The sequence below is a fragment of the Sinohyriopsis cumingii genome, chromosome 14, assembly GCF_028554795.1.
Source record: "Sinohyriopsis cumingii isolate HCF-2022 chromosome 14, ASM2855479v2, whole genome shotgun sequence".
In the NCBI taxonomy this organism is placed as follows: domain Eukaryota; kingdom Metazoa; phylum Mollusca; class Bivalvia; order Unionida; family Unionidae; genus Sinohyriopsis; species Sinohyriopsis cumingii.
Genome location: NC_142974.1, coordinates 115,789,545 through 115,811,838, shown reverse-complemented (window position 1 = coordinate 115,811,838; position 22,294 = coordinate 115,789,545). Strand labels below are relative to the sequence as shown.

Genomic DNA, 22,294 nt, shown 5'->3' with positions numbered 1-22,294 from the left:
ATTAGGAATAATTTCTACAGTACACTGGGGTGGGTGGCTAGTTTGGTATGTATGGGTGGGAGTAGTTTTAGTAAATTCTACTGCATTTTGATTGCTACAAATAGCCAATTTTTTATTCCTGATGTAATTTAGTGAAATAACTTTTCCTGCAGGTTCCTGTATATGGATGTTGGTGGCCACATTTTTCAAGTTGCCAGTTTCTGGAACACATAGTATTGTGGGTGCCACGCTTGGATTTTCTCTGGTTGTCCATGGGCTCAAGGGCATAAGCTGGGCAACGCTTGGTATGATAGGTAAGTTTTCGGTGTTTTTTTTTTATATGTATGTTTAAAAGTTGAGGAAAGGAAGCTTCAAAAGGGAACAATTGATATTAATATTACAATTAATTTTACGCTTTCAGAGTTATAGTTAGCATAGAAATTTTGACGCTGACTTGACTCTGCCCCTTTTAGGTTTTTTGTGAGGGCGACTTGCTTGCTTTACTCATTGACCAGTAATAAGGAACATTTCTGATAATGTTTATTTTGGCATAACACTTCAAAAACCTGATGATATTGTTAAATTTTAGAAGCTACACCATGATTTTGTTATAATAAAATTCATATGCTAACTCTTCCCCCAAATGATAATCAATGTTTTACACACTATTTCTCGTACTTTAAAAAAAAAATCCCGGTACAAGAAAAATACACATACATGTAATTAAAATGGCAGGAACCACGCTACAGTCATATGAAGTTCGAATTCATACGTGCTGTCTTCCTCATAATCATGATAAACTTTGAACCAAAAATATTTTTTCATGTGCGAATGAGTATATGAAATTTCAAGAGCCACGCCACGACTGGGTTATATCCGAATTCGCGTTAAGCAGGGTTGCACTGTATGAGAAATAATGTGTAAACTGTTTATTATCATTTTGGGGAAGAATTCACATATTAATTTGACACCCTATACATTAGACATGAATAAAGGTAAATCTGCCAATGCATTTTTCATTGAATAAAAATAAATTAATGTAAAACCCCACGTATACGTGGCCATGCTATTAATACGATCCAATTTTTATGGCCCCAAATATCGCATTATAGCAGGGTTCCACTGTGTGTCTATCTATCTATCTATATATATATATATATATATATATATATATATATATATATATATATATATATATATATATATATATATATATATATATATAGATAGATAGATAGATAGATAGATAGATAGATAGATAGATAGACACAATCATGAAATGAGTGGGGTCAAGACCAAATAAAATAGAATAGATGAACAGCTGAAGCCTATTTCAGTTACTTGATTTCCAGTGTATGGTAGTATCAAGAATGCTTTAACGACAAAAATTTTTGTTTAGATTATACTAGTACAAAACGGAACAAATAGTGAACACAGTTTATATATGTATTTTCTCCAACAAAATGTAGTATTCATATTCAAACTGGTGAAACATGATATCTGGATATGTAGAATATTAAATACAACTGAGGTGTGATAAAGCACATTGAAATGACAACAATGTGATGATCAGTGTTACATACCAGTTTAAATGTTCAATTTGTCATAATTGACACGATATCTAATTCAAATAATCACAATTTGCAAACTGATCTTGCACAGAGAAAAGGTTAATAGTTACCAAAATTTGTTTGTTTGACATACCAAATTGTTAGTGATTTTGTGATTCAAATCAAGGTTCAGTGCAAGACCATGATTATTGTTTTTGAGTTAGATGGTAAATCTGATAGAGGCACAGTCTGTTTTTGAGTTACATGGTAAATCTGTTAGAGGCACAGCCTGTTTTTGAGTTAGTTGGTAAATCTGAGAGAGGCACAGTCTGGAACTGGATGCACAGGTATTACCTTTCTTAAAAGGTTTTATTTCTTTTAGCAGAACCGTTTGGCTGCCTTTATAAACTTGCAGAAGCATGTTGTAATACCTGCTGTATTATTAGGGAGGTTGTCTATTTTTTTTTATTACATGTCAGGGTGTCAGCCTTTGCAATAGGAGATGTTTAATACAAAGATTTCTTCATGCAGAGATGACACACTGCCTTGGGTATGGTAGTTGAGATTTTAATTTAATATTTAACCCTTTACCTCATGCAAGCGTCTTTGGACGCCTCTTCTTCATTCACATGGAAGCGCCTTTTCACGCCTCTACTCCATTCACATGGATGTGCCTTTTGACGCCTCTACTCCATTCGCATGGAAGTGCCTTTTGACACCTGCTGTAAATATCAGCCACTTTAGATGGTTTTCGTAGCACCACTTCGGAGGAAACCCCCCTTTTTAGATAACTATATTCATTTCTGTGAATGACATTTACATCAGATCACATGGTTGCTGTTTATGAACTGGTCGATATCTGCTATTTAAAATAACTGGGTCATAATCTCTACTCTCCAAATGGCGGTTGTGAATTTCATTCAGTACGTACAAAGTTTTCATGATTAGAATCACAACCATGAAAGATTCAATAACTTAGGTAAAGGCTCTGATATTGATGTAGGCAGCAATTAGTTTTTATAAATTATCAAATTCAGATGACTTTGTGATGTAAAAAACCCACAAAAACTTGTAAATTTCCAGTATGGCAAATGGCAGCTACAGTTAATCATACAGCCTCACTGACATGACGGTGAATGAGTTCTCTCAAGATTTTAAAGCACATAAAAATTCTTCCATTAAAAATAATTACACAGCTATAACAATCGGACTTTACTCTTCAATTTTTCCACATATAATAGTTTGTACCAAAAATGTAAAATGGTTAAAATTGCTGTTAAACTTAACATACACTACATTGCTTAACAGTTCACAGGCAGGCCTATGCGTATGATGTCGTTTAGGTAACAAGTGTTCTATTTATAGTACACTGTACTTTGTAACTATGCTCTTTGAGGTAAAGGGTTAAAGAACATTTAAAGCAACGTAGATGCTGTTCATTGCAAAGTCTAATAGATATTAATTGCAAAGTCTTTGGATATGCTATTCATTGCAAAGTCTATAAATACAGAAGTAGACTAGGAGCAGAGTTGTACTTCATGAGAAAAGCTTTAAGAATCAAGCTGGACTTGCAGGTAACCACTTTATTTTGATGTTTTAAAAGAAACTTATATTTGTTTTATGATCCTGTTAAGTATCATCTTGACAGAAATGTTAAATAATCACAAACATTGTATTTAATAGTAGCTGCAAGACAGTATGGTTTTTTGAAAAATGAATAATTTTTAATCTGGCTGGGATTTTACTCATGATTTTGGGGGCCATTACCACATGTGAGATTTGCAATGGGAGATAATCCACCTGTTTCATTGTAAACCTTACCTACATTACTGGAAAATATGCAATTAAATAATGTAATTCTAGTGTCAGCTCATGATAGTAGAAACTGTGTTGATGGAAAGATAGCGGTGAAAGCAAAGGTTCTATAGTACATAAACTGAAACTCAAAGGTAGTGTTTTATCTTATTTGCAGGTAATAACAATATATAATAAATTTCATGTAAGGTTCCTGATTAGGCATTCTGGTTCTTCCAAACGTTAAATGATTTTTTTAATTTCTTTTCAGTTGCCTCTTGGTTTGTTTCACCATTGTTATCAGGGTTGGCATCAGCTGGATTATTTCTGCTTGTGCACCATCTTGTGTTGAAAAAGAGTGAACCTATGGAATATGGGCTTCGATTATTGCCATTTTTCTATTCCGTGACACTAGCCATCAACCTGTTCTCCATCTTCTTTGAGGGATCTGAATGTAAGTCCTCCTGTCAAGATGTCGGATATATCTGTGGTGCATTCAGTGGGAACATAGCAAATTTTAGGCAGGAAAAGATGGGTTCTTTTACATAGCCAGGTCTTCTTGCAGATTTTGAATATTACAGACAAAAACTCATTTCCCACAACTGCACTTCACTCATTGTTATTATTTGAGGGGGAGTATTTTTTCTGATTGACAAAGAAACATTTATTGTCTGTAGAAATGTATGTTTAGTGAAGGACATACAAGCAAATTATTTTGAATAAAATCAGATCGATTTGATTAATTTCTATTGATTATCTAGGCCATAAAGTATTTAAATGTATTGTCTTAATGCCTTGTAACACCTTTTGTTAGATGATTTTTTTCATCTGTTAGCCATTTTTCATACAACCTTAATGAGGGTTTGCCTTGAAAACTCCTTGAATTTTACAAAAGCCTATATTGAAAAATTCTTTCAGAAAGTTCCTTTGTTTTTTTCTTTAAGGAATCCAAACTGTTAAAACTGACTGAAACACTTTTTAAATTCAGATTTATTATTTTCATATTTTTCAGAAATGTTAAATAAAATTTTGGATCAAAAGATAAGACATACAGCTTGTTTGCCAAGGTCACTTTTGCTGTAGTGGCAAGCTAATGAGCTACTTTTTTCTTCTGCAGTTTTGGCAACTACTATACCTGTTTAACATATAGTCTTGAGAAAATTCAGTTTCCGAACAAAGAAAAAACTATAAAAATGACTTGAAATTTAAAATATAAATTAAAGTATTAGTGTAGCAGCTGTGGACAATGTTTTTTTTGGATTTCCCAAAAAATGTTTTAGCTTGGTGAATGCAGCATACATCAGGGTTCCTGCATGGGTTTGGAATTCTGGAAAAAGACTAACATGTAAAATTTGCTCGTCTAGGTTTTAAAAATGTCTGGAAAATGGAAAAATGACTAAAATGTCTGGAGTAAGTCTGAACTTTTCGTTATTAATACTGTCTTGGTTGGAAACCAGTAATGTGATTGCTCTATTGCATTTGTTGCCAGTAGCTTCCCGAGGGTCGGTGGTTCTTTCCGGGGTTTTCCCGGGTTCTTCCTCCACCATTAATACTGGCCGCCATGTATAGCCTATCGTGTGCTGAGAAATGGCGTTAAACCCCACAACAACAACAACAACAACAACAACTATTGCATTTGAGAGAAGTTCTAGCTTATGGAATCAAGGATCATTGGGAGGTCTGGAAATTTGTATTTTTTGGTCTAGAAAAGGTATGGAAAATGCTTGGAATCTTTTTTTTTTAAAAATTTGTTGCAGGAACACTGTATGATGAATATTTGATCTGTCTGGATTGGTACAAAGCCCTCACAGGGCCAGCTGGAGCATCTAGTTTGCTTCAGTTTTGTCCATCTTTCTGATTTTTGTTTGCTTTAAATTTTTTGCATTTTAATTTTATCTTTATGTTTGACACATTTTGAACTTCTATTTTACTTGGCATCATATAGCTATGGTTACACTACTCCTAGTACATGGTACCGGCAAGGACAGAAAAAGTCTGTACAAGAACAAATTTTATCTGTACAAATGCAAATGAACCAGTCTCATCAATGCATGGTTTGTCACTTGCGGATAGTGAAGAAAATTATGTTGTAAACAATACTTCAGAGCAGGAAAATAAAATTAATAATCATTATAGGAGCTGCATTCATGATGACTTGCCAGTTTGTGCAAGGAACAGGCGAATGCAAATAAGTTGCTTATATCTCGATCCACAATAATTATGACATAGTTTACATAACAATGGTGTCAACATTTACACAAATGCTTTGTCGAGTGGTCTAAAGTGCTCTCCTTTACGGATCACCGCCATCTCACCTCTGTCTGCATGGGTTCGAGTCTAGGATTCTGCCAATGTGGGTGTGTGAGAAAGCTTGCCAGTAGCTTCTCGTAGGTTGGTGGTTCTTTCCAGGGTTTTCCCTGGTTCTTCCTCCACCATTAATACTGGCCGCCAAGTATAGCCTATTGTGTGCTGAAAAATGGTATTAAACCCACACAACAAGAACAACAACATAATGGACAGCATTCCAAGTCATGACCCAATAGTTTCTTCCACACATCATCACATATTTTGTCTTATCTTTATTCAAAACTTGCCAAAGTTTATATTTCTTTAAATTTCTGACATGTTTGGGCTTTTCGATTTGTATGCATGTTTTACAAACACAAATCTTATTTGTTTTCTTTCAGTGCTTCACTTTAACAAAATTCCTCTCTATGGAACTTTCATTCTGACATTTGGCCCAGCCATTATTGCGGCTTTTATTGTGAGGGTATTGATAGTACCCTATCAGAGAAGGAAGATTCAAGGTAAGCTTGATTTGTTAAAATTTTATTTCATTAGATTCAGAATAAACACCCGATTTTAGATATCTGGAATTTTATTTTACTGGTTCCGTGCTTAGGGATGTTTGTGCAGTTTAGTTGCAGGGTTCATGCGTGGGTCTGGAATTCTTGATATGTTCTCGATTTGAAAATTGATTTTCCGGTCTAGAAAATATCTGGAAAAATTAAAAAATGACTGAACGATCTTGGAAAAGTATTAAATGTTTGTTTATTTCAACCGTCATTGTTGGAAACCATTAATTTGATTGCTATTTTGCGTTTGGGAGAAGTTTTAGTATATGCAATTGGAGCTCTTTGAAAGGTCTGGAATTTTTTTTCTTTTTGGTCTGGAAAGGTCTGGATTGTTTTTGTTTTTATTTTTTAAAGGAACACCATAGTTACCCCATTGCCTACTCTTTCAATCAAATGCACAGAGAAACTGTAGTTATCATAATATTGACCTCACTATGCTCACCACTGACTGCTTCCATATTCTGTGCACTATAGTAACTTGTTTTGTTGAAAAAGCAATATAAAATGGTTTAATTGTATTGTATATGTGCTTTTTGACCAACTTCTGTGTGAAATCAATGATTGTATATGTTCCTATGATGTGCAACATGTTATGTCTTTTTGTCCATCCATACATTTGTATGTTGCCATTTTCGTTTCTCACTCATTAACATCAGCATCAACAAAAATTGTTTCTGTACATTAACTTGATCTCTGCCATTCCCAGTTGTCAAACTCTGTGGATGACCTACATTTGGCATAGGGAAAAACCCTAGTGATTTTAGTCTCAAGAGGTCAGAGGTCCAAGGCCTCTGTGGATGAAGTGCTCTTGTGTTTGCCTGTGTGAACAAAATTGTTTACAAAACTTGCCTTCTGTTCAAAGGAGAAGTAAGATCACGACATCACGGTAAGCAAGCATAACAAATTATCTCCCCTTGGGAAGTATTTCACAATTGTTGATGCATGTTGCAAACAAAGCTGAATGCTGCCTTTACTGTGCATAAATTTTCTACAAAATTACAGACATGCAAACTCTTATGATTTTGCCGCAAGTCTTACGAAAATTAGTTTATAATACGGCATTCTAGAGAAAACTACGGAAAAAGGATCATTGCCGAAATATCCAGATAATTGGTTTATCCATGTTTTATTTGGATCTGGGTTTCATGTTAAAATTAGTGAAACTAGATATTGAACCAGACTAACTTTACATCATCATCCCAGATGCTTTAAACTGCACCTATTTGTTCATGTGAAGCATCTGCATGATCAAACTCTTGATTATATCATTTTTTTAATGGCATCCAGAAAGTGATGTATGTTTAAGACGAAAAGGGAAAATAAGCTTCTAGAAAAGTGTTAATAATCAACACAGAGGAGGATTTAGATTCTTATGAATAAAAGCTGCAAAGGACACAATTACATTTATTGGACATCTTGTACCAATTTGAGTATGTCTCATGGCGATAGATATGATTGCCGTCATCATGTGAAATGGAAACAAATTTCTAAGAATTATGTAAAGTTAAGAGATAGCAACAAGCTATTGAGCTGCATAGGGTTTGGAACTTTAGTTTGTGAAACTCTACTAGTGGTAAATAAAGTCTACATGTACTTTACAAACTTTTAAGTGGAACATAATGTTTATCGTCCATGTATCAAACCTTTAAATACGTTTTCCAGCTTTACAGTAGTAGTTATTGATATTTTATTACACCTTACTGAACAGTGGTCAATCTTATTTAAAAAAATCAACTGCGTTACTGAGACGGACTCATTGGGGTCTGAATTTGTTAGGACTGATGTGATGAGCAACCTATTAAAATGTCTGCACAAGTCTCATAGAAGTGAAGTTACTTGGCATGTGGTCCCCGGCAAAAAAAGTATTAACACTCAGCCAATTACTGCAGTTATCACTGCTATCCACAATATCCAAAGTGATGTGGCAGTGATGTATTGAAAATCTAACCATCATGTGTGCACATGACCTCTTGCCACTCAGTATATTTGAGAGGGAGGCATTCAAAGGTTCTTGTGTCAAATTAAGTCCTTTGTGCAATGTGCCAAGAAAACACTAAAATTTTCAGATGTATTTGTGTTACAACCAATTATATTATTGTGTTCCATCTGAGATGATTTCCACTGCGTGACAAGAGCCAGGCATCTTACTACACTGGTGTGGTGGGGAAAACATTTGTGCCTGCATACTAATGCTAACTGAGTGCCATTTATCTGAATAGTTCACAGATACTGAAAGAGAAAATTAAGAAAATGTCTGAAATTGTTCCCTTGTAAATTCTAGGTGACTCAATTTGCAAGTTACTGCATTATGACTATGAGATAATACTGTTGTGCACTTTCTTGTAGCAAAGGAATATGCATTTTGCAACTTTTGGTCTACATACACAGTTGATGTGAAGGAAATTTATGTACGAAGACAGATTCAAATCACCTGGATAGGTTGTTTATACAAGTTTACTTTTATCTTGATAATATTAATGTCATTTATTTAATCATCAGAGCAAGGATCCAATCTGTGATACTCTTTCTTTGTATTATTTTTGGGTACATATATAGTTGTCCTTCATTCGAAATTGAAGCTGAAGGTTGGGTTAACAGGCAACTAGCTTTATCACGTAATCTGATTTATTATTGAAATTACATTTGGTTTTGGTGCTTTATGGCAAGACAAAGTAGTTTATTTAGTGCCAAGGCAATTGGAGTCAAATGCATTGCCCAAGGACAATACACAATAGCTAACCCAGGCTAGTCTGTTAGTAGGATACAAACTCACTCCCTTTCGTTTGTGAGTCTGGCACACTAGCCACTGAACCACACCACAGCTCCCAGGAAAAGACTTATTTCCAGAATTAATTAAGGAGACTTTACATATCAATATCCTTAATGAACATAACTAACATTTGGTACAAATTGCCAGTTCTAGCATGCAGGAGGAGTAATCGAGTTTCAGTAATTGTGTTCCAATGGTTGTCTGAACGTCTGATTTCTTTTAAACATGATAGTCTTAGACAAAGGTATAAAATGATTTCCTCGCAATCAAATTTTGTCTACATTGCATATGTCCCCCATGCTTAGTGAATTGGCTTGCATTTGGGCTCAGGAAAGAACCTATTGATTTTTTAATCATAAAGGTTCATGGTCAGATGAAAAGTTATTTCTGCCAAATAACATTAGTTGATATCATAGACTTAGACCAGTCTTTATGGTTAGATTTATAAAGAAGCCTAGTAATTATGGGATCAAAAGGTCTTTGGTCAAGGTGTCTGTGATTGAAGAAGAAAATAAAATATAATTTCAGTTTCCCATGTAGAGAACTAGTTGACACTAAGAAGAAGTAAAACATGTTGTTCAAAGTACTTGTGTTTATGCCGGCAATTCAGTTTACTAGTTTTCCACCAAAACTTCAAACATAAAACTTGAAGATGTATTTATAGTACTAGTTTCACACCAAAACTTCACATATAAAATTAGAAGTTGCATTTGTAGTACTAGTACATAGCTGCCAAATCTCACGAATTTGGTGTGAATTTCACAACTTTTTCAGCGAGGCACGGATTCACGCTGCATGCTAAAAAATCACTAATTCCCCAATTCTAAATTATTTTAAATCTTTAATTAAAAAAACCCTGATTTCCTGTTAAGCGATAGTCGTGATATCGTCAGTTGCCGAAACAGTCCGGTACTGCTGATAGCGATATTAGTAGAACTACACCGATTGGTACTGTTGGCCCAGTAGCAAGCATTTTAGCGTATTTTAATCTATATGTAGAAGAGTAGTTTTACAAATGCTTTTGAGGGAAACTGGGGCCTAACCGGAATTTTGTTCCTCGCATGAGCCACAAAAACTGATTTGAATTACCATTTGGCACCGCATCTTGAAAATCTATTCACCAACAAGGAAAAAGAAATGTATTGCACAAAAAGTGAAGTTTAGTTTGGAAAATACCAAAAATTGGCCGTGCATTCAGCCATCAAACATTGTTATCCATCATGCTTTTTGCACGCAGTGTTCCAAAAATGTTAGCATTGGGCATGATGGCAGAGACAATGTGAGGAGGCGCATTGGTAGCAAAAAGCACATAGAGGTTGGGAAAATGAAGAACTTTCAGCAGATTTCAGCTCTCACAGAAGGCCTGCAAGCTACCAGTGCTGAAGCATTGTTTGTGAGTTTTCTTGTTGAACACATTTTTCCTTTGTCAGCTGGAAACCATGCAAAACATTTGTTCTGACAAACATTCCCGGACTCGAAGACATGACAAAATTCACTAATTTTTATCCCTATTTTCACTAATTGCGAGCCTGGAGGGTTGTCAGCTATGCTATAGTATTCCACTAAATCTTCACACATAAAACTTGAAGATTCATTTGTATAAGTCATGAGTAGATCAATGTAGGAAGAAAGGACTTCTTGTCTCGAAGTATCTACCACACTAATTTTGATTGTAGCCTATTGAGGTAAAGGTGAATTTCAGAGCAGTTTAGAACATTCGACAGTTAATGTAAAAAGAGTATTAGTCTATATTGGGTCTATTAACTCAATCTCCATTTCATCACTCTCAGAAATATTATGAAGAGAATGGTACCATAAAAAGAGACTATAAATTCCAGATATTTTCAACACCTTTGTGCAGGTAAGTTACATCCTTTGAATGTTACATGACTTTTGGAAAGCAACATTGAAGGTTACTATTGGAACTGGTGATATTGCTTTGTTCTAATATCTTTTTCCTGTCTACAGTGGACTTGACATTTTTACTTCCTGTTGAATCCTTTCTACTGTAAAACATCATGAATACTTCATTTAAATGTTATGCAATACTTGTTGTTACTGTCAGATGTTGATTTCATGTCTAAATCTTTCTCAGATGCAATTAGAGATGCACAGGAAACAGAGGCCTTGAAGAAACAGAAGGAGGAGGAGTTCAGTCTTGGTAATTTATGTAACTGCTATATCACCTGATTCTGTTTTTTGCCCCTTTTCAAGTCGTCCAAGTGATTAATTTTACCGCAAAATCAAAATCCCAATTACTGCTTTACATTTGTCTGTGACTGTGAATGCTTTGTGCCATGCCTTCCCATGCTATATGTTCTTTGCCTTGAATGTTGTCCAGTTGTCATTGATGATGTTTAAGATATGTTCTTTGCCTTAAATGTTGTCCATTTGTCTTTGATGGTATTTAAGATATGTTCTTTGCCTTGAATGTTGTCCATTTGTCTTTGATGGTATTTAAGATGCCATATGCAAATGTAATTGTTGGTGTAATGGATAAACATCAGTAGAGAAATCTGGTCTCTTCTAGAAACTAGGAATTTTCCTAAGTATATTAATAGGGTAATATCAAAAATAAATAATGCAGCAAAATGTTTTATTGCTGAGAGATATTATATCCTGCCAGTAGTACATAGTAAGAGTCTAGTTGGAGCATGCTAGTACATGTATATTCATCGTCCAAATTAATTAATTGGTGAACGGACTAATTAGGTGCTTATTTTGATTGAATGACCAAATAAGGTTTATTTTGTTCCATCGGTTCTTGATACAGAGGTGTTCCTGGCATGTATCTAGGATGTACAGTTGGAAAATCTTGCTTAAATTAACAATTTGCAAAGATGTTTTAATATGTGTGGCCCGATTTTCAAGAGTCGGATATACTTTTTTTCTTCAAGAAATGTAGGAATTATCCATTTTGATGCTGAATGATGTTACCGTTGTAAACCAGTAATTTAGCAATGAAAAGCAATGGTTACTGAGGAATGATGAATTTTGAGTTGAACTAACCCTCAGTGAACTGAAGGTGCCAGGATTTACTTAAATAAGGACAAAAGGCATCTGAATAATCATAGTATGGATAAAGCAATTAGAGTCATAGCTCTGAAACAATGTCAATATAGGCTGCCAACTATGAAGGGTTGTTTTGAAAATTTGGCTTCCAGTTCCCTGTCGACACTGTTTGAATAGAGATGCTGAGCACTGATTGTTATGGTAGCCAGGCATCGAATCCCCAGTTATACATATTAGGGGTCATCGTTTTACATTGTAGGAACACACAGACCTGCCAAAACTTAATTTGCCAGCCATTCAGATCGCTTTATTGTATGTTGTTTAATTTTTCATACATGAAAAAGATGTCCTCCAAAAGTACAAAAAAAATGTGTACAAATAATTTTCAATTTGGGGAATAATTTATGTACAAAAAAATACTGGACCTGACATTGAGAAGGATTTTAAAACATTTACATGATTGCTAATATATAATTCATGATATATAATTCATGTACAAAAGATGTAATTGCATACTTGGTGACCATTATATTTTTGGGGTAACCATTAACATTTTATAACGAAATTCTGCTCTATGCTCGGCTGTATGGATTACAATTTTTTTGGTTCATTCAAAAAGTTCTTAAAAAATGTAGTGAAGTTTTTGTCATTTTTCTTATCACCTTTCATTCGACTTTTACATTTGAGAAGATTTTTAAAAAGATGAACGCTATGTAAGAATATTGTGAGAATACTTTCCTTTTTTGTGCTATTTATAGCAAATGTATATGACCCATTTCTAAGAAAAGAATAGAACTTCAAAAAATTAGATTCAGTGGAGTTTGGCAGGAAACCAGACTATCTTTATAGGAGTACCTCTAATGCTTTAATCTGTATGTAGTTTTTCACGAAACAGATCTGCATGATCAATCTGTTGCTTTTTGAATTTTCTAAAAATGTCGACCAACAAAGGATACATGTTCAAATCACAGGGGACAATAAACCTTTTAGATAGTTTATATAGTTGGCACAGAAGAATGAAATGGAATATTCAGATTCTAAAAAGGAAAGGAAAGACAACAGTTTCATTTATTTAACGTCTATTGTTGATTTGAGAATACATCATGGCAGGAAAGATGATTGCTGTCGCCATGTAAAATTTAAAAAAAAGAAAATGAAAGCCAATAATTACATGAAATTGCAAAATAGAAAGTAGCCATGAAGTTCCATAGTGTTGTGAGCTATTGAAACTGTGCTGGTAGTAATTACAGTTTATGTATTTCATAAACTCCTTACTTGAAGATAGTGTTACCATTGCTACATCAGTCTCCAGTCACACTTCAGAACTTTTTGAATGCATGTTTTCCAATTTGACCACATCAGTAGGTAATATTTTGTTACACCGTACTGCAAATTGGTCTGACTTGATAGGAAAATATCAACTACCTCACTGAGAAAGGCAAATTGGTCTGACTTGATAGGAAAATATCAACTACCTCACTGAGAAGGCAAATTGGTCTGACTTGATAGGAAAATATCAACTACCTCACTGAGATGGTAAATTGGTCTGACTTGGTAGGAAAATATCAACTACCTCACTGAGAAGGCAAATTGTTCTGACTTGATGGGGAAATATCAACTTCATTACTGAGAAGGCAGATTGGTCTGACTTGATGGGGAAATATCAAATACATTACTGAGAAGGCAAATTGGTCTGACTTGATGGGGAAATATCAATTACATCACTGAGAAGGCCAATTGGATTGAAAGGTCTGCTAATTTGATATAATGGGTCTGAAGATATGGATCCACACCATTTTGTTCTATTGTTGAATTTGAATGATGGGTGTAGACTTTGATGATAGTAATGTCACTGCATCGTACTTGATAATCCACAGTATCATGACTCTACATTTTCTTCTTATAATATCAAAGGACAAATTGTGTATTAGACGTGTTTTCGGAGAGTCTTCGGTTGTACATTTTATGTGACAGCAACGTGTGTTCATTCAGTGTTGCATAAGAACTTGTGGATGGACATAACAGTGATTGACTGTATTTTGGAAGTGCAGCCTGGTTAAGTTTCTTTTGTGGCATTGTAAAGAAGAAATGAAACTTTAAAACCTGAACTAAAGAAATGGATAATGGATTTTCATAGTCATATTTTAACTGTAAAGAAGCAATTGATATATTGTAGAACTATTGTTATGCTTGCATTATTAGTTTTAATTTATGCTCTGTTAATAAGCCCCATCTATGACAAAATTTCCCCCTCCCATATTATGAGGGGCTTGAAGGGGTGATATTGCCCTAGTGTGCTAAATCCTTGATGCAACCCAATTATGAAATAAACATTGCCATCTTAGAAATTATTAAGACCGCTTTCTGGTGAACATTGTTAATAATTTATTTTGTAGCTTTAGAAAAGGAGCTCAGTGAAGCAACAGGCAGAGAGGTATGCACCTATAAATACGATAATGAAGTGGACAGGAAAGGAAGACAGGAAACGAGATTCATCACCGATGACAAGGAGAATTTTCAACCGAGTGAGTTTTCCTTTGCAATGTTCTTCAGTGCAGATGTGAATGAAAAAAGTCCTTCTCTGGAGAGGGAAACAAATAGAATTTGGACAGTCGGCTCATTTATCAACATGACATTTATGTGCTAGTGACATCTGTTGGCCAGTTGACAAGCCTAACAGTATACATAAATAGGGCTTTGCTGAAGAGAATGTTAAAGTGAATGTAGTTTAGAGACTTTGTCAAATTTAACCTAAATATGTTATTCATTTTGGGGATTAAAAGATCATGGAACACTGCAGTAGAATGCTTTATATGAGAATGCTTGTTTTGCCTGCAAGAGAAATAAATTGTGATAGGCAAGACAAAAGGCAGGTACAAGATTTTGAGTATAGCATTTCCAAGGAATGTCAAGATGGCATTATCTATTACCTTACCAGATACATTAGTATTTGCACCAAGGTTACATGGAGGATATGAGTGGATCACAGGTTTACAGTTCAAGGGTTTGTTGACTTACAATTGATGAAGGGTAAGAAGAACTGATGTTCCATGGGTGAGATTAGTGTTCAACTGACCTGGCTGAAATTTCACCCCTGAAAGCTCGTTGGTATCACCCCTCATCCATCTGTCTGTTACTGTTCTGAATGATATAATTCTGAGCTGATTTTGATTAATCTTTATATTGGACAAATTCTGTAGTGAACGAGATCCGCGCATATTAATGTGCTGCCGATGCTTATGATTGGCTTAGTGTGTTGTTAGCACAGGGCCATATTTCTAAAGCGCTCACCATTATGGATCATTGTCATCTTATCTCTGTGTGATTTCAAGTCTCGGGCTTGGCCAATGTGGGTATGTGAGAAAGCTTGCTAGTAGCTTCCCGTGAGTCAGTGGTTCTTTCTGGGTTTTTCCCAGATTCTTCCTCCACCATTTATACTGGCTGCCATGTATAGCCTATCTTGTGCTGAAAAATGGTGTTAAACCCTATAACAACAACTGTTACCACTCAGGGGCCATATTTCTGATCAGATTTTGGTCAGACTTTGTGGATCTTATATCATCTTCATCTCTGACAGATTTGATAATAAGAGATCCTTGCATAATAATCAGGTGATCTTTCAGCTGATTCACAATGATTGCTACCACACTAGGAACCATATTTCTTGTCTGAATCTGATCAAACTTGGAATGTGGGCTCATTAAAATATCTTATTTCAATGTGATCTTAGATGAGTTCAATATTATTGTAGTGTTTTGTCCAAGTGGCTAAGATTGTTGCCACTCTGGAGATTGAGATTAAATTGGATCTTGCAAAAATGTTTTAAATAAGCTTCCATCATCATGGCTTGTAACAAGCGAGATTTGTCCATGTTAATGTGGTGATCTTGCATCGAGTTGGTAGAACTTGTTGCTTCACCAAAGACCATACTTCTCAAGCAGATTCAGTAACATTTGGTAAATGGGTTACAGAACCATACATGTTAATTGTGTCTTTATTGTTCAAACTTGAGAAATAGTCAAAGTTTACATGATTCAGAGGTTTGGACTTAGGCTTCTTTTCAATCAATACTAAAGTAGCCATAATAATGTTATGCTGAGGAGACTTTCCCATGAGCAGCATTATTGCAAATATTTACTGTAGTTTCAAAAATTCAAATCAGTTTGATTACCAATTTCACATTTTTTCTGAGTTCCTCAAGAATCATTATTAGTTGGGTCTCCTGGGATATCTTTACTAGAAAAGCTTAAATTAGTTTAAACAATAAGTTGTTACAAATGAAGCATTTGTTTATTTATGTCTCATGCGATGTGTTCAAGTGTTTTACAGATAATGCATGTTCAGTAAACAGGTTTTTAAATTTGCTAGTTTTTATTTTTAACATTTTTACTATTACGTTTATAAGACAGGTGAAGAGTATTAAGCACATTGATCCTGCATTTTTAAATTTCCTGCAGTATCAGAACTGCACTGATTTAGCAAGTTTAAAAAAACTGCTAACCTTGTGGGAGGTGGAGTTTATTTGATGCCATAGTTTTTATTATCCCACAGTTTTAAGGTATTCATTAAGATGTGAATAAACGATAAGTTTTAGATTATTTTCCTTTAAAGATTATATTTTAGATCTATGCCCATTACATTTTGTTTTTCGGTTTTACGTTAAAATTACAATCTTTTCAGTTGACTTGATGAGCAAGGGTGCCACAAGCACACCCATAAAAAAGAATGGTTTAGTGCCAAAGGTAAGTTTGCAGTTCACACTTCTTTGTCAGTTCCTTTTTGTATCTGCCTGTATTTTGTCAAGGAAGAGACATGGCAGAATTACCCAAAAACCTAATTAGCACAATTGCATCTTCATTACATATTCCTCTAGCTCTGACCTGTTTTTGAAATTTTGCAAGGAAAAAAAAAACGATTGGGAAATTATTGGTCACTGTAATAAGAGTTGTGAGACTTTGCTTTCAAGACTGCCAGTTCCTGGTTTTGGGCTCTTGCTTTTCAAAATCAACAATTTTCTGCGTTTTGGGATTTTGAAGAAGCACGGCAATGAACTTAAATTTTCAAAATCCTGTAAGGAATTATATAATGATCATGAATCAGTCTTTTTCATGTTTATATGGAACTGATGCTGTATATATACATGCCACTTATTGATTTTTGTTGCTGCAAATATAAATTAAAAATTGTCATGAAGGTTGATAACATGTATTCAGTGCGCATTGTGTTTCACAGTGCATTTTTGTGTGTGCATGAATATTAGTATTAAAGTAACTAGAACCTATTAGCATATTTATTTTCCATTTTTATTTGTCCCGAGTTTGTAATAGATGTGTACTATACACAGCCCTCATTATTCTTATTATTATTATCATGGAAGGAAACGATCATGTTCATGGTATCTATTCAAATAACTCACCACGACCTCCAAACATGTTTATGGAACACAGCTATACAAAGTCCTCATTATTATTATTATTATCAGTTAAATATATTCATGCTGTGGGTACATACTTGTCTAATCTCCAGAGTATGTCGATCGATGACAGGAAGGCTTTGATTTGTAATAAATTTGCAGTAGCTACTCAGTCTAAACTAGTGGGAGGAAAGTAATGCAATGTGACACAGTTCATTTTATTTGGTCTTGAATGAAAATGGTGTCTTTCAGATGTACCATACCTTGAATATCTTATCACTGTTCCTCCGAAATAGACTGGCACAAGATTTTCAGTTAAAGAGTTGGTATGTTGAGTTGATCCTGAAATGAAAATGCTTTCAACCTGACCAGGCATGGCTGCCATGATGGATGATTTAAACATCATATTTTACTGATCTTAAATGGTCATCTCTGCATGATTTTAAATGGTCATCTCTGCATGGTGATTTGCTAAAAGACTATATGTAATTGGTTATGGGACGATCTGGTGACCAACATGGCAGCTATCTTGAAAATATTGTTAGTGCTACTTCTGAACATTTGGTCTTATCAACATGGGGTTTTCAGTAAATGACTTTGTTGGTCTTAAATAAAACTGGTACACCTCAGACGTTGTGCAGGTAATTTCTACATCTAAATGGAGTCTCATAAGGACATGCATTCTTTTTTTTACTTAAGACTTCAGATAATATGTTGACCGGAATAAAAATGGTTCTGCTCTGACCTGATTGTTGCTAGCATTGTAGCCATTTAAAAAATGTAACTGCTACTCATCTTAAACAGCTGGTTATATCAACATGGGTTACCCACTAAAACACAGTGATGGACAAAACATCTGGTTATATCAACATGGTTTACCCACTAAAACAGTATTGGACAAAACAGCTGGTTATATCAACATGGTTTACCCACTAAAACAGTGTTGGACAAAACAGCTGGTTATATCAACATGGTTTACCCACTAAAACAGTGTTGGACAAAACATCTGGTTATATCAACCTGGGTTACCCACTAAAACAGTGTTGGACAAAACATCTGGTTATATCAACATGGTTTACCCACTAAAACAGTGTTGGACAAAACAGCTCGTTATATCAACATGGATTACCCACTAAAACACAGTGATGGACAAAACATCTGGTTATATCAACATGGGTTACCCACTAAAACACAGTGATGGACAAAACAGCTGGTTATATCAGCATGGGTTACCCACCAAAACACAGTGATGGACAAAGCATCTACTTATATCAACCTGGGTTACCCACTAAAACACAGTGATGGACAAAACAGCTGGTTATATCAACATGGCTTACCCACTAAAACAGTGTTGGACAAAACAGCTGGTTATAGGGCCTTAAAATTTGTGATAAGGCCCTAAGAGGCTCTAAAAAGTTCTTAAATTTCAGTTTGAATTTTTTTAATGAATCATGAAGAAATAGATACACAGCCCTCAGTTTATTTTTCAGGTGGATTGCATCCTTTTCTAAAACCTGGAATGTTGTCTGCCTTGTACTGCAACTGGTACTGTACTAGTTATTGCAAATGATTTCCCATTGCTTGATGTTGCCTGCCACTAAATCGATACTTAAACTCGTATAGAATATTCAGTAAGCCCACAGAGTAGATGCTTGGTTTTATTTGAAGTTCAGGAAGCCTAAGCATTTGATTGATGACGATAAATATTAGACTGGTGTTTTTAAATATATTAGTTGCTAAATTTGCTATTTACCAGTCATATTGTAACATGAAAATTGTTATCAAATCATCAACTTCAACCTGCATTATTGCTCTCACTTTTTAGGAATCATAACTCAATATCAAATGTCTGAGGTATTCATTTAGTAGGAATTATAACACAATATTGAAGTCCAGTATCAAGCAGCACATTGTATTGAGTTAAAAGGAACCATAAGCAATATTAATGGTCCAATGTGTTGAGTTAAAAGGAACCATAATGCAATATTAAAGGTCTGATATATCGAGTTAATAGTAAGTGTAATGCAGTATGAAAGTTCTGATGTATTGAGTTAATAGGAACCATAAGCAATATTAAAGGTCCAATGTATTGAGTCAAAAGGAACAACAATGCAATATTAAAGGTCTTATGTATTGAATTAATAGTAACAATAATGCAATATTAAAAGTCCGATGTATTGAATTAATAGTAACAATAATGCAATATTAAAAGTCCGATGTATTGAATTAATAGTAACCATAAGGCAATAATAAAGGTCCAATGTATTGAGTCAGTAGGAACAATAATGCAATATTAAAGGTCCGATGTATTGAATTAATAGTAACAATAATGCAATATTAAAGGTCCGATGTATTGAATTAATAGTAACCATAAGGCAATAATAAAGGTCCAATGTATTGAGTCAGTAGGAACAATAATGCAATATTAAAGGTCCGATGTATTGAATTAATAGTAACCATAAGGCAATATTAAAGGTCCGATGTATTGAATTAATAGTAACCATAAGGCAATAATAAAGGTCTGATGTATTGTATTAATAGTAACCATAAGGCAATATTAAAGGTCCGATGTATTGAATTAATAGTAACCATAAGGCAATAATAAAGGTCTGATGTATTGTATTAATAGTAACCATAAGGCAATATTAAAGGTCCGATGTATTGAATTAATAGTAACCATAAGGCAATAATAAAGGTCTGATGTATTGTATTAATAGTAACCATAAGGCAATATTAAAGGTCCGATGTATTGAATTAATAGTAACCATAAGGCAATATTAAAGGTCCGATGTATTGAATTAATAGTAACCATAAGGCAATATTAAAGGTCCAATGTATTGAGTCAGAAGGAACAATAATGCAATATTAAAGGTCTGATGTATTGTATTAATAGTAACCATAAGGCAGTATTAAAGGTCCGATGTATTGAATTAATAGTAACCATAAGGCAATATTAAAGGTCCAATGTATTGAGTCAGAAGGAACAATAATGCAATATTAAAGGTCCGATGTATTGAGTTAATAGTAACAATAAAGCAGTATTAAAGGTCCGATGTATTGAATTAATAGGTACCATAAAGCAGTATTGGCAGTCTGATGTATTTAAATAGTAGGAATCATATGACAGCATTGAAGTTCTGATGGGAAGGGATTAATAATTGAATTACCATATATTTTTGTCAGAGTAAGATATGCATACATTTCAAGCAAGTGCAAGTAATGTGGTAGAAACCAGGAAAGACCCGATAATTATTTGATCATGCATTAAGATGTAGACTATTACAAATTTTACTCTTACTCAAATCACCTTTTTCCGTGTTAAGGTTTGACTCGCCAATTTTTATGCGACCGGATAACGTTTTTCCCTCTTGCAGGAGAAGGACGTGAACATAGATCCTGAATTCCAAAATACTAAGATCGTAGGCACTGCCAGTGTAGCATCATCAATGCCACTCCTTGCAAACTCCACCACTCATCTAATTAGTTCCCAAGGCTACACTAATTCTTCTTGTGATGGTGAGTAGGCCAACATCAGTATCTTTGAATTTCTTTATATATTTTTAAAAAAATGGGATTTATAAATGCATTTGTTTTATGCTAAAGTGTGAGAGAAGTTGGATGTGGAAGTGGTAGTGAATTTGGGAATGAATGCTTAGGGAGAATTGATTGTGTAAATTTTGCAGAAAGAGAGGAACTGTAAAATAATGTAAGCATTGATTTTGCAGTGTCAGAAGGTTGGTGTACTCCTTGATTATTTTCCCATTTACATATTTCAAAAGATAATAGAAAAATAAGAAAAAGATTGGTGGCATAAATTGCACACAACACGGGTAGTTACTAGATGGAGTAGCATTTCTTTACTGATGCACTAATTAGTCTTTTTACTTTTATACCTGTTGTTGCAGTGATAAATAAAGTAATACATGGAAAAATTTCCATTTATCTAAGAATAAAAATACTCCTTAAATGTCTTTACAAAACAAATCTCACAGGCAGTATGAGTCATGTTTTGACTAAAAAAACGTGTTGTGAGGAGGTCATTGTACAGAGTCAGTACTTTGCTTTTGAAAGATCAGTTTAGACTCTGGCATTTTAACAGATGGCAGATCTTGATCTGTAATGTATCCAACTGGTTGCACATCATAAATATACCATTTATGTTTTGTCCACACGAGCCCTCACCATGAAGTGAATTTTCAGAATAGCATTAACAATGATCTCCATTTGGTGTTGTTGGTACTTTGTTTTTACAGACCAGTAAGTGGAAACTTCCCCTAAAATGGACCCTTTATAACCTGCTTTACTTAACGTTTTTAAAAATTGCATCCTTTCTAATTTCCCGTTTACAAAGAATTTTACTCTTTCAACAGATGGTAGTTAATTCTTGAGGTTTGAACAATGTTTGGTAGATGTATTAAGGAAAGAAAGAAAGGAAAATAAATCTTACCCTGTACTTCTGAAAATTCTTTTGATGATCAAAGTAATGTTTTCCAAATATGGACTTCCTCATGTATTTTATAGTTTGTTACATATCAAAGACATTGTGATATGAATCATGATACAACATGGCTAGTGATATTGAATATTGTTTACTGACCATTCAGATATATTTTGGTCCCAGTAATGTCTAGTTTAGGAAAGTTCTGATGAAAATATGTAGCAATTAGGACAATTATTTTAAATATTTGATTATGTTTAGCTGAGCAACCTTGCAAATAAATAAACTTTTCTTTTCCAGCCAAAAAATTAAAATTCAAGAAGTATGGTATTGGTACTGTTATTACACTCACCCTCCCATTTTACCTTGTCACACCTGTTCAGTCCAGTATATTTTTTGCACATCATTTTTAAAACTGATTTATATTTTACATTTTTGCTTTAGAGTCATGTTTGGCTTGTGTTAGTGTATCTATTAAGCCAG

The 22,294-nt window shown here is 34.3% G+C and overlaps 1 protein-coding gene across 3 annotated transcripts in view; it reads left to right on the top strand.

Annotated features, from left to right (window-relative positions):
* The window catches only part of LOC149784648 (sodium-dependent phosphate transporter 1-A-like), an 81,295-nt gene that overhangs the window by 43,285 nt on the left and 15,716 nt on the right, over positions 1-22,294 (top strand). For 2 of the 3 annotated variants that reach the window (XM_089932703.1, XM_089932702.1), the window contains 8 exons: positions 153-293; positions 3,595-3,777; positions 6,011-6,130; positions 11,044-11,109; positions 14,357-14,485; positions 16,641-16,702; positions 20,748-20,889; positions 22,112-22,138. In XM_089932703.1, the coding sequence (XP_089788829.1) occupies positions 153-293; positions 3,595-3,777; positions 6,011-6,130; positions 11,044-11,109; positions 14,357-14,485; positions 16,641-16,702; positions 20,748-20,889; positions 22,112-22,138 (870 nt within the window). The remainder of the gene's footprint in view (positions 1-152; positions 294-3,594; positions 3,778-6,010; positions 6,131-11,043; positions 11,110-14,356; positions 14,486-16,640; positions 16,703-20,747; positions 20,890-22,111; positions 22,139-22,294) is intronic. The other variant, XM_089932704.1, reaches the window with a different exon arrangement.